At 47.3% G+C, this 17,548-nt stretch overlaps 1 protein-coding gene across 1 annotated transcript in view; it reads right to left on the bottom strand.

Moving 5' to 3' along the window:
• Positions 1-17,548, bottom strand: part of LOC311226411 (dynein axonemal heavy chain 11-like) — a gene marked incomplete at both ends in the record, with an annotated part of 709,106 nt that overhangs the window by 66,398 nt on the left and 625,160 nt on the right. The window contains 6 exon segments of the mRNA XM_084311837.1: positions 9,370-9,429; positions 10,180-10,341; positions 10,719-10,861; positions 12,363-12,486; positions 12,684-12,846; positions 14,615-14,724. Of these exon segments, the coding sequence (XP_084167963.1) occupies positions 9,370-9,429; positions 10,180-10,341; positions 10,719-10,861; positions 12,363-12,486; positions 12,684-12,846; positions 14,615-14,724 (762 nt within the window).

Raw genomic sequence — 17,548 nt, 5'->3', positions numbered from 1 at the left:
GAAGGATCAGATTAAACCGAATATATATATTTATTTATGGATATATATTGAATAGTATTTGTATATCGTTTGATATCCCTTGTATATTCCTTGTACATATACACGGAATATCCCTTTAGTCTACTATAGCCCATAATAGTTCATTCTCTTATTGGACAAGGACCTGGCGCCAGGAGACAAGCACCTTGGAGCCAAGTTCAATGGTACCGACGAGACATGTCTCTACTAGCCCCGGCTCTGCGCAGGAATACGGCTACCGAAAGGAGAGTGGCACTATTTGTTCACCGTGCATATAAATATGGCGCAAGTAAATGTAGAAGACCCTTAGTCCTTTACCCTTCTACCCAACTAAGTAACAGAACGTGAAGCCTCACCCACGATACCGCGTGCGGTGTAGTATGGCCTGTTTGGCCTTAGAATAGCATTGAGACCTCGTGCGAATTAATAACTGAATTGTCATAGTTTGGCACTGTACCGTCGAGTGCGACGTATTTCTATTAGGTTAATAATAGTCTATTATGTATGGTGCATCGTGCGGTTAGAGTTCTAAAGTGAGCAGCATCCCCATCGCTTCCTCGTGTTATCTAGAGTCTTAGCCAGGTTGGGCAGACCACACGTGGCGCTTTCATCCGAGGAGTTCTAGGCGAGGACCGAGTGGACCTGTACATTGGATTACCTACCCGACGACTGCTGAGCCCTATGCGGCATGGAATATATATTTGCTTTGGTACTTTGATTTGTGGAGCGGATAATCGCCAACACCGGTGAGTGTTGGATTTACCCCGAGAGGAGTCAAGGTGAGACGGCGCTCAGACCAGACTGAGGTCGCCTCGCTTCTTCTTCATTGTGGACCTACAGCTACAGCTACAGCCTACAAGAGAGCCAAGGTGTATTCATCTGTGGATCAAGATTCTACTGCACTGTCTTCTGTACCTGAATTCTCTCTAGAAATCGTTGACCAGACGGGATACTGCCGACGGCTCTCCTACCCCCCCTACCGGCTTACAACCGGGAGGACCCCTACAGTATATCCAGCTATAATCATTAAGTGTGCCATCGTTATAATTCCCTAAGAGCCAGGTTGTATACTTGCTTCCTGCGTAACCAGAGATTGGACATTCAGTGTTGATTTGCCTACGAATACTCATTTGCCTTACAAGTGCATTCAATTGATAAATGTAAGAGATAAATATCCTATGTACCTTTTGCTGCATTAAATATTTGATTATTACCTTTGTGTGGACCCGATTTCATTGTGGGAAAGTGTTCATCATATTTAGATATCGTGTACTGTATGGCCAGTAGTTAAAGTACATAAAGCGGTAGTGGTTTAATGATACCATACTTATTAATACAGTCAGGGAATTGTACCCCTCAGTTACAATTGGTCCTTCGAGCCGATTAATATAGTGGTATTAATATTGAAATGGCCTATGATGAACACTCCACGAAACGGTCCTCCTAAAGTAGAACGCCCGCAGCGTAGACGACAGCCACCTCAGTACTTGGAGGATTACGCTGCCAGTATACTACCTAGCCTTCTACAAACGGTAAACGCGGTAGAAGTAGAAAGTAGAATTATGTCCGACCCTATCAACCAGGATACCCCGACCACAGAGGCCCTAGTGGGTTCTAATGTAACTGACCAAGCTCACGGTGGGGACCAGGAGAGAACTGACACGACTTTACCCCCCGCCAAGACCGAAGAAGTAGTCCCCCAAGAGCTCCGGGAGGAAGACAACCCTCCAGAGATGGAACTCTGCACGGAACAAGATGAGGAGAGCGCCGAGGAGATAGAGCTCCAGGACTCCCCGCAGGGGAACGCATCCCCCACGGGTACTGCCAGGAGCGGATCACCCCAACCAGCGTCTTCCCCCAGCGAGGCGGAGAGGATGCTGGCACAGGCGTTCCTCGCCAGCCTAGCAGCCGCTACGGAGCGTGATCGACTCCAAGCACAGACGCTTAGCGAGCGCGAACATTCTACCATTGAAAGAGAACGCCTCCAAGCGCAGCAACGGAGCGAAGAAGAGCGCATACGTCTGGAGCTGAGACGCCTTCAGACGGAAGAGAATATGGCAAGAGACCGGGCCGACACCCAGCGTGCCGCTGCCGGTGCCCAAAGAGAAGCAGATCTCACCAAGCGCGAAGCCGAGCGCGACAGACTACAAGCCGAGCGCGACAGACTACAAGCGCAGCTAATGGAGCAGCTGATCACCAGGGCAACACCCCCTCCCTCCACAAGGGGTTCCAGGGCCTCGTCAAGACACGGGTCAAGGGCACCCTCCCCTAACCGATTAAGCGACCCTGAGCCCGACCACCAGAGAGAGCCTACACCCCCCTCCGAACTCCTTCCCCGACCGGTCCAAGTGAGACCCAGCTACAAGGAAGGAACGGCGGACACCGCGGAGAGGCTAAATAGACGACTATAGGATCTAGAAGACCTGGCAGAGGAAGAAGAGGGAGAAGAGGAGAGTCAAGCCCGACAGCAGCACATTACTCCACAGGACCAGGAGGTCCAGTACAGCCCAGGCTATACCCCCGCGGCTCTGCGCTACAGACCCCCGACTCTATTCACGGGTGAGCATGACGCACGACCAGTCCCGAGGAATAGTACCTGGACCAGCGGGCCATGGTACCCTGCCGGTACCAGCCCACCGAGAGGCGTAAGAAGAGACTCGCCCAGGAGGCCTCTCTTCCAACGCTCACCGATGTGCCAGCCATCCACGGCGTCATACATTGGCACACCGACGTTTCCAGACTTCACCCATGAGAACCGAGCACAGTACACGGAGCTACGGATGTGCTTAGAGACAATGATGGTGGATGTAGCTGATGAACGCCACAAGTATGCTATCCTATTGAAGCACCTGAAAGTGCCCAGAGCGCACAACATAGCGCTGGCCTATGCCACCTCTACTACCCCATACACAGCGGCTCTAGCAGCACTAGACCAAAGATATGGACGTATATGGGATTACGTAATACAAGAGATAAGGCATATTGACCGCCTACCCCCAGCAACAGACAATCGCTCACTAGACGACCTGTCTATCAAAGTACAATCCCTGGTAGGGATGCTGGGGGCGCAACGAGAAAAGGGTATGCACGAACTATACGCAAACTCGAACGTCGAGAGGATTTTAGAGAAGCTGCCGCCCGCCCGACAGGAGCGCTTCAGGCGGCAAAGAGACCACCGTGATCCTAACGGTCCCGAGCCATCCCTCCTAGACCTAGCCGACTTCCTGGCGAGAGAAGTCAGCAGCCTACGGCTGGATACGTTCGTGCGGAGCACACCAAGCTCCAGAGAGGGACCTAGGAGAGCAAACGATGGCCGAAGATCGGTGACTGTCATGCACCAATCAGAATCAGTACCGAGCAGCAAGAACCACAGTACCCCCTCGATGAAAGAGAAGTGGAAGATGGTGTGCCCGTACTGCGAAAAGGAACACTGGTTATCACAATGTGACCTGTTCAAGAAGATGACCGCTGAAGAAGTGAGTCAATGGATAAAGTCCAACAGGCGCTGTTACCGATGTGCGCGCAGTCACATGGCAGCCGAGTGCCGCCTCAAGAAGAGGTGTAGTCGGTGTGACGGAGCCCACCTAGATGTCCTACACGACAGTAACAGAAGAAAGCCTGCACCATCCAGCAGCACAAAGGCAAGCGTTATGTACATTGACCCCGCTAGCAGCAGCGGCGCCCAAGTGCTCTTAAAGGTGGTCCGCGTAACACTGAGTTACCAAGATAAGGTCATGGACACTTACGCCGTCCTTGACGACGGATCAGAGAAGACCCTTCTCCTCGCGTCCGCTGCGGCCCAGCTGGGGCTGCGAGGGAGCGAGAACCAGATGACGATTCGGACAATAAGAAGAGATCTAAAGACGATAAAGGGCGAGAATGTCTCCTTCACTATCGCAGCAAGCGGGCAGCCCGAGAGACGGTATAGGATTACTAATGCTTTCACCAGCCAAGAAATAGGACTATCGCAGTACACCTACCCCATCGCCAAGCTGATGGATAAATATGTGCACCTGCGTCAACTCCATATCCCGCTCATAGACGGTGCCACCCCGACCCTGCTGATAGGCTCCGACCATGCAGACCTCATAGTCCCGATAGACCGGGTCCATACAGGACCCAGAGGTTGCCCTGCAGCAGTCGAGACCCGCCTAGGATGGACATTACAAGGCCCCCTCGCCAAGTCTCTTAACCGAACAGCAGCCACTAGCTGCCTCCACTCCAGAGCGACAGAAGGAGACACCACACTCCTGCAGCATGTCGAGAGGCTATGGACACTAGAGACAATGCCCTTTAAGAACGAAAAGAAAGACATTCGTTCTAAGGAAGATATTTACGCCATAACCCTCCTCGAGCAAGGGACAAAGAGAGTCACAGTCAACGGAGTGATGAGATACGCAACTCCACTCCTGAGGCGAGAGGGAATGCCCACCTTTCACGCCACAAAAGAGGCGACGGAGCGGTATCTATTGAACAGAGAGCGGCGCCTAGCCAAAGACCCCGCTCAAGAGGCTGTGTACCGCGCTGAGATTAACAAGCGAATCACAGCGGGACACATAAAGAAAATTGACTGGCGACGTCGTGCGCTGCTCCGCGCCTCCCTGATCAAAGACGGCTTTGATCTCCGGCAGCGGGCCAGCAGCGACCCCCCAGTATTGCGCAGCCTCTCACCAGAGGACCCAGCAGCAGATGAAGAGGTCCGACAAAGTGTGACAAATAGTTTCTACGTGGACAACTGTTTACAAAGCGTCTTGACGCCAGAAGAAGCCGAGGCTCTCCTACTCAAGCTCCGCGCCTCCCTGATCAAAGGCGGCTTTGATCTCAGGCAGTGGGCCAGCAGCGACCCGCAAGTACTGCGCAGCCTCTCCCCCGAGGACAAGGCAGCGAGCAGCGACACCTGGATGGCGACCATCCCAGGAGAAGCCCAAGAAATGACACTAGGACTAGTCTGGCGCTTCAAAACAGACTCGCTCCATTATAGACACAAACCCCTGACCAAGGAGCAGGGAAGGTCGACGGCAATACCGACCATCAGACGGAGTGTATACAGAACACTCGCCAGACAATATGACCCGTTGGGATGTATTCTACCTTACACCACCAGGGCAAAGATGATTGTAAGAGCGCTATGGGACAAGGACCAGGGCTGGGACGATCCCATACCCGAACACCTTGCATCCACATGGAGAGAGTGGGAGACGGAACTCCGCTCACTCCCAGGTGTTAATATACGCCGCAGCTACTTCCCACCCACAGTGAGGCCAGAGACATGCAAGATCGACCTGCACGTATTCAGCGACGCCTCCGAAGTAGCCTATGGTTCAGTGGCCTACTTGCGTGCCCGAGAGGAGGGAGGAGAAATACATACTGCTTTCATCCTGGCTCGCTCAAGAATAGCCCCACGAAAGCAACAATCCATCCCGCGTCTAGAGCTCTGCGGAGCCCTAGCAGGAGCGCAGCTCGCTACGTTAATCCAACGTGAACTCACCATCCCGGTGCAAAGAACAATCTTGTGGTCAGACTCCACGACCGTACTCACATGGATCCGGTCTGATTCGTGCAGATACAAGGTCTTCGTGGGAGTCAGAGTCACCGAGATTCAAGAGTTAACAGAAGTAGCGAGCTGGAGGTATGTGGACACCAAACACAACCCAGCTGACGTCATCACCCGGGGAATGTCCCTGGATGACCTCACCCGTCACAACCTCTACAGTGACGGACCAGAGTTTCTCAAGCTCCCCGAAGAAGAGTGGCCTACACCCACCCCACGGGAGGCGAGTAAAGAGGAGGCAGAGAACAAGAAATCTATGTTCTGTGGGTTGACACACACACTCGTCCCCACAGACCCCGATCTAGACGATTGCCTCACCCTACAGAGTGCGCAGCTAAAGACATTTCTGTGGCACCACCCAGAGGTTCAGCCTACGACTGACATTTCAGCAGCTGACTACGAAGAAGCAGAACTTCTTCTACTACAACGAGCCCAGAGAGACTCGTTCCCCGATGAGCTAGCCTGTCTACAGGGAGCAAAGCCAGTCCCATCAGACAGCAGACTGCTCCACCTAGCCCCCGAGAGCGACGCCCATAGTCTCATCAGAGTGGGTGGTCGTCTGCGGAGAGCCCCAGACTTACCGGATGACGTCAAGTACCCGATAGTCTTGAACAGCCGACACAAGGTCACAGAGCTGATTATAAAGAAATACGACGAGGATGTGCACCACGCAGGGGCAGAGAGAGTCTTCGCGGAGATCAGACGTCGTTATTGGATACTGCAAGGGAGAGAAGCAGTGCGGCGCTTCCAGCGAACCTGTCTAGACTGTCGTAAGTGGCGAGCCCAGCCCAGTATACCCCGGATGGCTGACCTACCTCCCTATCGCCTCCGACTCGGCGACAAGCCCTTTCACTCCACCGGTATGGACTGTTTTGGCCCGCTGTATATAAAGAAAGGAAGAGGAACCGAGAAGCGGTGGGGTATTGTATTCAAATGCATGACCACCAGAGCGATACATATCGAACTCCTTCCAACCATGAGCACAGACTCATTCCTTATGGCCTTCCGAAGATTCACATCACGGAAAGGAAAACCGTCTACATTATTGTCTGATCACGGGACAAACTTCAAAGGCGGAGAAAGAGAGCTGAGAGAGAGCTTCCAAGCTATGGGCCCAGAACTTAAGACCCACCTCGCTCCATCCCAGATTGACTTCCAGTTTAATCCCCCGAACGCACCTCACTTCGGTGGAACTTGGGAACGAGAAGTACGTTCTATAAAGACAGCCCTGTACGCCGTGCTTGGGGCCCAGACCGTGGCGGAAGAAGTCCTAATGACAGTCCTCACGGAGATCGAGGGAGTATTGAACTCAAAGCCCCTCGGTTACGTCTCAAGTGATGTAGCAGATGTCGACCCAGTCACCCCCAACACACTCTTGATGGCGCGGCTGGACCCCGCGCTACCCCAGACAATGTACAGGCCTGAAGAAGCGAACGGCCGAAGAATGTGGAGGTACAGTCAAGTACTGGCTGACAAGTTTTGGAACAGCTTCCTACTCCACTACCTACCGTCCCTACAGACCCGCCAGAAATGGGTGAAAGAGAGAGACAATTTGACAGAAGGAACAGTCGTCATGATTATCGACCAGTCACTACCCCGAGCTATGTGGCCGGCTGGCCGCGTAAGCAAAGTGATCACCGGTGCCGATGGAAAGGTCCGAGCAGCTGAAGTGCTCGTCCAAGGGCGGACTTACACCCGACCCGTGGCGAGGCTAATAGAACTGCCAAGGCTCCCCGATACTATCGATGACGACCATGACCCCATGACTTTGTGAACTGACTGACCTTACAGCGGACATTGAGTAGTGGACAGTGCGGTTAATCTGTCTCTGCTTAGCTAATTAGGTGGGACTAATTAGGGGGCGGGTGTTGTGAAGGATCAGATTAAACCGAATATATATATTTATTTATGGATATATATTGAATAGTATTTGTATATCGTTTGATATCCCTTGTATATTCCTTGTACATATACACGGAATATCCCTTTAGTCTACTATAGCCCATAATAGTTCATTCTCTTATTGGACAAGGACCTGGCGCCAGGAGACAAGCCCCTTGGAGCCAAGTTCAATGGTACCGACGAGACATGTCTCTACTAGCCCCGGCTCTGCGCAGGAATACGGCTACCGAAAGGAGAGTGGCACTATTTGTTCACCGTGCATATAAATATGGCGCAAGTAAATGTAGAAGACCCTTAGTCCTTTACCCTTCTACCCAACTAAGTAACAGAACGTGAAGCCTCACCCACGATACCGCGTGCGGTGTAGTATGGCCTGTTTGGCCTTAGAATAGCATTGAGACCTCGTGCGAATTAATAACTGAATTGTCATAGTTTGGCACTGTACCGTCGAGTGCGACGTATTTCTATTAGGTTAATAATAGTCTATTATGTATGGTGCATCGTGCGGTTAGAGTTCTAAAGTGAGCAGCATCCCCATCGCTTCCTCGTGTTATCTAGAGTCTTAGCCAGGTTGGGCAGACCACACGTGACGCTTTCATCCGAGGAGTTCTAGGCGAGGACCGAGTGGACCTGTACATTGGATTACCTACCCGACGACTGCTGAGCCCTATGCGGCATGGAATATATATTTGCTTTGGTACTTTGATTTGTGGAGCGGATAATCGCCAACACCGGTGAGTGTTGGATTTACCCCGAGAGGAGTCAAGGTGAGACGGCGCTCAGACCAGACTGAGGTCGCCTCGCTTCTTCTTCATTGTGGACCTACAGCTACAGCTACAGCCTACAAGAGAGCCAAGGTGTATTCATCTGTGGATCAAGATTCTACTGCACTGTCTTCTGTACCTGAATTCTCTCTAGAAATCGTTGACCAGACGGGATACTGCCGACGGCTCTCCTACCCCCCCTACCGGCTTACAACCGGGAGGACCCCTACAGTATATCCAGCTATAATCATTAAGTGTGCCATCGTTATAATTCCCTAAGAGCCAGGTTGTATACTTGCTTCCTGCGTAACCAGAGATTGGACATTCAGTGTTGATTTGCCTACGAATACTCATTTGCCTTACAAGTGCATTCAATTGATAAATGTAAGAGATAAATATCCTATGTACCTTTTGCTGCATTAAATATTTGATTATTACCTTTGTGTGGACCCGATTTCATTGTGGGAAAGTGTTCATCATATTTAGATATTGTGTACTGTATGGCCAGTAGTTAAAGTACATAAAGCGGTAGTGGTTTAATGATACCATACTTATCAATACAGTCAGGGAATTGTACCCCTCAGTTACAACTACACTCCGAGGAGATGAGGTCGGATGGTGTCAGGAGGATAGAGGCAGGGGTTAAGGGCCGAGGAGACGAGGTGAGATGGTATGGTGGTATGGTAGATGGTACACTAGAGGTTCCAGTAGTGGGCAGCTTGATTTGCCAGGTCCAAAAACAAAACGCTTTAAGGAGATCTTTTATTTTTAGAGCATTAACTCTTTGGAATAACCTGCCTCAAAACCTCTGCTGCATTTACAGTAGATTCACTTTAAAAAAATAATCTTAAATTGTATTTAACACTGTAAAGTATTTTGTTTTGTTCTTTTTGTTTTCTGTCTCTGTGCTTGCATGTCATTTTAGCCATCTTAATTGTTAGTTTCATTATGCATTGTGTGTTGAGTACTGACTTTTAATAATTTTGTTTTGCAATAATAATTGTTTTTGTATGTTTTTTTTGTGTGGACCCCAGGAAGACTAGCTGGTTGCTATGGCACCAGCTAATGGGGAACCGTAATAAAATCTAAATAAAGAATGTGTCAGGAGGGTGACGGCAGGGCTCTGGCTCTCACCTCGTTGACGCTGGTGTGAGCGTAGGAGATGAACTCGCTTATCGACGCTCGCACGTCCGGCTGTGGGTCACAAAATACACACAAGGAATCATGGTGTGGATGATGATTGATGATGAGTGTGAGTGTGAGTGTGAGTGTGAGTGTGAGTGTGAGTGTGAGTGTGAGTGTGAGTGTGAGTGTGAGTGTGAGTGTGAGTGTGAGTGTGAGTCTCTCTCTCTCTCTCTCTCTCTCTCTCTCTCTCTCTCTCTCTCTCTCTCTCTCTCTCTCTCTCTCTCTCTCTCTCTCTCTCTCTCTCTCTCTCTCTCTCTCTCTCTCTCTCTCTCTCTCTCTCTCTCTCGCTCAACCTTTATTTAACCAGGCAGGTCAATTAAGAACAGATTCTTATTTACAACAACGGCCTGGCGAGATGACAAAAGGGCCTCTTGAAGGGTACATTTACATTTACATTTACATTTAGTCATTTAGCTGACGCTTTTATCCAAAGCGACTTACAAGTTCTGTACGACAAGCCATCAGGAAGGGCACAACTCTATCAGCTGAGCAACAATGTTCATCAAAGTACAGTAGTGTTCTCCTTAAGTAGTGTTGGGGATTCATTTGTCCATTTTCAAAGTTTTTTGTATCTCGTTCCAACTGCAGGGAGCAGCAAAATGGAAGGAGGGTTGACCAAAGGAAGTGAGTGTGTGTGTGCGTGTGCGTGTGCGTGTGCGTGTGTGTGTGTGTGTGTGTGTGTGTGTGTGTGTGTGTGCGTGTGTGTGTGTGTGTGTGCGTGTGCGTGTGTGTGTGTGTGTGTGTGAGTGGTGTATTGACCTCCAGGTCAGGTATCTTCTGTATGAAGGTGGTGCTGACAGACTGCAGGGCCAGCTGAGGCCAGGGGTGGAACCAGTCTATGGCCGTGCAGTTCACCAGAGCCGGGAACTTCCGCGCGCGGGTTCTCAAGGTGAAGCCCACCGGAGAGAAACACAGGACCACCTGGGGGGACGGGAGAAGAAGACAGACACGGTGAAATAAAGAGACATACAGTAAGTGATCGGTGGAGATGGTGGTCAGAGGAAACCATGAGCCATATCATTACACTCTGCTTGGATATCTAACCACTTGGATTCGGCTTTATTTGGGAGGAATCATAGTGATTCCTTCATGTCAACTCTACAGGCCTCCTTGGAATTAATTAATCATAATTTAAATAAATATGACAATATTTGTACGGTAGAAAAAGATTACGCATTTGATGTCGGAACATTTAAAAAAATCCAAGCTTAGAGACGGTTGGGAAATCCCAAAATCTAAGATGTCTTAAATGGCCCTAAGTTAAGTCCGTTGGAGAATGAGACCCAATGACCTCCGACCTTGAGCTGTCGTCGTATCCTCTCGATGAAGAAGCTCCAGCAGTTGTCTCTGGTGTCGATCAGGCCCAGGCCTCTCAGCTCCATGCGGATAGACGTCACGATCATGTCCACTTCCTCCTCACTGAACAGGTCTGGGATGTCCCCTAAAACGACGCAGGATGCATACTATGTAGGTAAGAGGGTGCGCACTTGACCGACTACGACTGCAACAAGTCGTTCTCCCTGTGAAAATGAAATCCCTCTAAAAACAGCTCACAGGTATCAAAGTCACTCAAATTCTAGGACCTAAGGAAGTATGCATACTACATTTGATTATGAAGTACACCATTTATATACTTCAAAAGGTCATGCTCACTCTGAAGACTAATGCCTCTTTTCCATTGCATGGTACCTACTCGACTCTACCCTACTCTACTCTACTCGCTTTAGGTACCTGGTACTTCGTTCCTTTTCCACTGCAGGTACTAAAATAAAGTACTCAGTTTGTCTCCGTGTGGGGAGGCGGGGCTGCTGGTGTACAGCTGAGAGCTCCATAGCTCTGTGAGAGCTCCAGCATAGCTATGTCCGTGAGCTAGGCGCAAGCCAGAGTAAAACACAGTTTTCAATCAATCAATCAATCAATCAATCAATCAATCAATCAATCAATCAATCAATCAATCAATCAATCAATCAATCAATCAATAACAACATTAACGAGACCCTCGTTGTGTCTATTCTGCTAACGCTAACGGTACCTCTCATTGTGTCTATTCTACAAGCGCTAACGTTAGCTAGGCTGTCTATGCTAACGTTAACGTTAGCATTAGGCTAACAACAAAGCTGTAACGTTACCAGTCTCGCGTCTATTTGCTAACGTTAGCATTAGGTAATAACCGGTTTAAAATGGATGGTGATTACCTCACGTTGTGTATATTCTACTAGCATTAACGTTACTCATACAAACAATCAATAGCGAGTTATATTGATCACGCTATGTACGATAGCCATGCTAAAACGCTAGCACAACATTAGCACCTAACCTAACAACAAGCTTAAGCCTTGACAAGTCAGCGATCTTTTTGCGAGACTAAACTCTCCGCTCGGTGGCAAATTGTGTTGATGTCGGTTTTGTTTAATCAATAAATGAGGCAGAATACACAGTGACTGTATCCTTTGTTTATTGCACTTGTGCCTGCTGCAAACATGAAATCCTATGCGAGACATTAAAGATGGCGGCTTTCTGTTTTTCGTTCAGACTCTCCAACGAGTGACGCGTCTCTCTTCTGACCAATCAGTGGTCTGCAGTGTTTCACGTGACTTTTCTGGTACCAGTTCTACTCGCTTGGCACGAGCTTGGAACCTCGACAGAGCAGGGACTAAAAAAGTACCCAAAAAGTACCCAAAAAGTACCTGGTACCAGGTACTTTGGTAATGGAAAACCGAAAATGCCGAGTAGAGTAGAGTAGAGTCGAGTAGGTACCATGCAGTGGAAAAGGGGCATAAGTCTGTGTATAGTGGGTGGGAGGGGTTGTCCCTGATGGCCATGGAGCTTAGCCTGACTCCCAGACACAATTCTCATCATAACATGAAAGGATATGACAGCTGATCATTCTACGTGGAGGGTTATAGGTCGAGGAGGTGATGATGTGTGTGTTTGGGTCAAACCTGAGGCCAGCATGTCGTTGATGAGCACCAGGAAGCGCTCGTCTGGGATCTGTGCGTCCGTGTGGAGGAAGACCGTCCCGATGTTCTTCACGCCGACCTTGATGTACAACGCTGCTATGTCGCTCTGTCGCGGAGAGATGGAGAGAGAGAACGAGAGGAGGGCAGGGAATGAAAGGAATCAGTGAGTAGAGAAAATAAAGTCAAGTCAAGTGTTCCTTCATTAATCGCCCTGGGGAAATTCAAGTGTTATAGCGGCATGATGTCATACTAGTTCTTTATGCGTGCGTGTGTGTGTGTGTCTCTCTCTGTGTGTGTGGTTACCCGCAGGTCGTTGATGCCGTAGCCCTTGCGCAGGGTGATCTGGAAGACCTCCAGCAGGCTGAGGAAGGCGGCCAGGCGACACAGGCTCTGCTTGCCGCTGCCCCCCACCCCCACCAGCAGGGCGTTACCGTGGGGGGCCTCCAGGATGCGGCTGATACGACACCTACACACAGCAGGGGGGGGGGGGGGGTCATTGTGCATGTTTTTTCTTTTTTAACAATATGTTTAACACTAGCACAGCCATGGAGAAAATTCCCTAATTCCCGCCAGGAACGGGTCAGATGACCCGACAGCTTATATGAGAAATATGAGAAAAATAAACAGTGTAAACTATATAATTACCTCTAAATATACAAATATGAGCTTTACCACAATGAAATGTAGGTTTGAGTGACATAATAATAAAAAAAATAATAATATATATATATATATATATATATATATATATATATATATATATATATATATATATATATATATATATATATATATATTATAATAATAAAACATTTTTTGATGGAAGAGCCACACATTGACGGGCAAAGAGCCACATGCGGCTCGCGAGCCACGGGTTGGCCACCCCTGCGCTAAACCATCGCAAAGTGCTGTGACTTTCGTCTGTTCCAACGGCCCATAATGTGGAATAACGTTCTAATTACATTTTCCTGAAGTCATTTTAAAATTTCAGAAACCGTACCAGATAAAACTGGTATTTTAGGCAAAGTCATTGAGTGACAGAGCTGGAGCTCGACCGAGTGACGAGGATACATTTATTGAAAATGCCTAGGGGTCATGTGACCCCTGGTCGGCTGTGCTAGTGTTAAAAAGAAAAATGGTTTGTAAAGCTATTTTTGAAAACTATACAAAGGTGAATAATACAGTTTTTTTTTGCTATTTTCTTTTAAAATACAGTTTTGGAGTCTTAATTTTGTTAAGAATATAGGACAGGCATATATAAGCATTATGCTTCAGTCTGTATACCTTTTCAGTCACTGTCAAATCAAATATTATTAAATGATTGTGTATATTGTATTGTGTGAGATAATGACTGAATAAACTACTACTACTACTACTACTACTACTACTACTACTACTACTACTACTACTACTACTACTACCACTACTACTACTACTACTACTACTACTACTACTACTACTACTACTACTACTACTACTACTACTACTACTACTACTACTACTACTACTACTACTACTACTACTACTACTACTACTACTACTACTACTACTACTACTACTACTACTACTACCACCACCACCACCACCACCACCACCACCACCACCACCACCACCACCACCACCACCACCACCACCACCACCACCACCACCACCACCACCACCACTACTACCACTACCACTACTACTACTACTACTACTACTACTACTACTACTACTACTTTATTGGTATTTTTTTCTTTTTCAGTTTACAGCATCAGTGTACAACACAGTGATCAGACAACATCAGGTCAGAAACTGCAGTGATCAGATCTTTGATGAACATACGCTGTGAAAATAATTTACTGCATTTTGAGCTCTAGACTAACTTCTCCACTAGTGCAGCCTCCTCAGTAGGTGACGCCAGCACAAGTGCTGTGTGGTACAGCAGCTTATTCATGACCGAAATAAAGCCCTTTAGACTGTGAGTAAAATAGATCTGTGCGATCACATTATGGTGCCGCAACTGTAATTCGACAAGGTCAGATCTATTTTTTTTAACAAGAGAAAGAGGGAGAAGTGTGTGTGTGTGTGTCTGTGGTGTGTGTGTGTCTGTGGTGTGTGTGTGTGTGTGTGTGTGTGTGTGTGTGTGTGTGTGTGTGTGTGTGTGTGTGTGTACTGTGTGTGTGTGTGTGTCTGTGTGTGTGTGTGTGTGTGTGTGTGTACTGTGTGTGTGTGTGTGTGTGTGTGTGTCTTACACGTGCTGTATGGCCTCCTCGAACAGCACCAGGTTCATGACGGCGTGCAGTTCGTTGTAGTGCTCCAGAGCGTCGGTCAGAGTCTTCTGGAGCTTCTCCCAGTCTGACGCCTGACAGCGGAGACATTTACACATGAAGACCTCATCCGTGTTACGTTACCCCCACATATCCACAGAGAGCAGGGGTGTAAAAAGTACCCAGAAATTATACTTAAGTGAAAGTATGGGTACCGTCTCAAAATCTGACTCAAGTAAAAGTCAAAGTATCTGGCTAAAAACACACTTGAGTAAAAGTAAAAAAGTCCTACTTTAAAATGTACTTAAGTACTAAAAAGTAAAAGTAATTTTTTTTAAAGGGATAGACCAGGGGTCTCAAACTCATTCCATTGTGGGCCAAGTTTTCATTTGAACTATATATTTCACCAGGTGAGTTAGTTGAAGAGGTGAGCCAATTAGTGAACTCATCAGCTGGTGTAGGCAAGGCTGGAATGAAACCAAGCATACACTCTGCCCACAATGGAATGTGTTCTGTGATAGACCATGCTGAAATGAAAGAACAGAGGACACTTTTTTTAATTTAATGCACTTCTCCATTGAAGGTAAACTAACATGAACGGCATTCACATCACAGCATGAATAATATCACAATATTAAAAACAGAATGGTGTATCCTGAATAATATCACAATATTAACCACAGCATACTGGATTATCCTGAATAATATCACAATATTAAAGGCAGAATACTGGAGTACCCTGAATAATATCACAATATTAAAGGCAGAATACTGGAGTACCCTGAATAATATCACAATATTAAAGACAGAATACTGGAGTACCCTGAATAATAGCACAGTATTAACCACAGCATAATGCGGATCTGACTGTCTATTCTTCTGATAGGAGGTGTTTAATCAAAGATCCCCGCTTTCTAGTCTTGCACAAGGACCAATCAGCATGGGTATGGGCGGGTTCATTTTCCATTGATGGGGATTTGATTGGCTGTTTACCTGCGGTCGCAGGATTAATAACGTTAACGTTAGTTCGGCCAGATAAACAATTCAAATATAGTAATTAAAATAGTTGGATCTGTGAGATTTGTACTTTGTACTTTGTAGGTCTGCATTTTAAATGTAAGGAGTAAAAAGTATGTTTTTTTCCTCTGAAATGTAATGGAGTAAAAGTACAAAGTATACAAACCTAATAATACTCAAGTAAAAGTACAAATCCCCCAAAACAGTACTTAAGTATTGTAACAAAGTACAATTACTCAAGTACTTTACACCCCTGACAGAGAGTATGTTGGCACGGTAACATAATAGTGAATTATGTTACAGTCAGTGGTGCGTTGGTCATGGGGACGGGGTCGCACGCCGTTCCACCAGGTCTGTGAGCAGGAGCCCACAAGAATGCGCCGCACTCGACTGATGCGCCAACTCGCCAATTACCCACCTGGCTACTTTGCATAACAATAGCTCCGGTCGTCAGGTGTGTTCAAATACGTTCTCAGATACATTCACACGAAACTTGAGAATGAAATGTGTTACATTCCACTCCTAGAGGCAATTAGGCATCGTCTTTATTCTGTGCGCACGCGAGGGAACATGTATGCGCCATGCGCGGGAGCGCGCGCACGTGACGTCATTAAAACACAGTGCAACCAGGTATGAAATCACCAACGCACCACTGGTTACAGTGCCAAGGAGTTACTGTTTGTGGAGATCTGTGGTATGGCAGCTTGTAACGTTTGTTGTTATAGCGCCATCATCTGGCCAAATGGCATCGATGATATTATAGTCTGGTATCCAGGAAAAACATTATTTTGTTACAGTTGAAAAGTGACATGTCAAAATGAAAATTGTGTTGTTATAGCTCTTGTATATTATTGTATATAGTACTCATTACCTTATTTCTTAAGCTTAGCATTGTATTGTATTTTATTCTTATTAATTTTATCCTGTCTATTTTATTATCTATTATTTTATTATCTATTCTATTTTATTATTCGTATTTTTGCACAATCGAGGCGGGCATGGCCACCATCACTTCACTACATGTCTCGTGTATGTACAGTATGTGACAAATACATCTCTTGAATCTTGAATCTGGCCACATTTCACCATGACCCCCCTGGGGTCCTCAGCAGGACACCTGCCAAGTGTGAAGTGGATCTGATGGATGCTTCTCAAGACAGGAGCCACAGACACAAACGCAGACAGAGATTCCTTCCTTTTATAGTCAGATATTTAAGACTAGAAGGAAGCTTGGAGGCAGGAACACGGCATCCAGATTGATTTCAGTTGACTAGCCTCAATCAGCATGTGTGTGTGTGTGTGTGTGTGTGTGTGTGTGTGTGTGTGTGTGTGTGTGTGTGTGTGTGTGAGTGAGTGAGTGAGTGAGTGAGTGAGTGAGTGAGTGAGTGAGTGAGTGAGTGAGTGAGTGTGTGTGTGTGTGTGTGTGTGTGTGTGTGAGTGAGTGAGTGAGTGAGTGAGTGAGTGAGTGAGTGAGTGAGTGAGTGAGTGAGTGAGTGAGTGAGTGAGTGAGTGAGTGAGTGAGTGAGTGAGTGTGTGTGTGTGTGTGTGTGTGTGTGTGTGTGTGTGTGTGTGTGTGTGTTTGTGTTTGGAACCAAATAAAGTATTCAAAAGTGTGTGTGTGTGTGTGTGCGTGTGTGTGTGTTTGTGTACCCACCTGATTGTCAGCGAACCGCATGATTAACTGAAAGCTATCTGTCTAAATGCATTTACGATGTTTACCTCCCCTGTCTGTTTGTCATTTATCTATCGGTATGAATAAATCATGTGAGTGTGTGATTTGTGTGTGTGTGTGTGTGTGTGTTTGTGTGTGTACTCCAACATGTCAACTAACCGCATAATTAACTGAAAGGTATCTGTCTAATTGCATTTACAATGTTTACCTCCGCTGCCTGTCATTTATGA

The sequence above is a fragment of the Notolepis coatsorum genome (assembly GCF_963971535.1).
Source record: "Notolepis coatsorum genome assembly, chromosome: 4".
Taxonomy (NCBI): domain Eukaryota; kingdom Metazoa; phylum Chordata; class Actinopteri; order Aulopiformes; family Paralepididae; genus Notolepis; species Notolepis coatsorum.
Note: the sequence above shows the minus strand (reverse complement) of the source record. Positions and strands in the feature narration are given on the sequence as shown.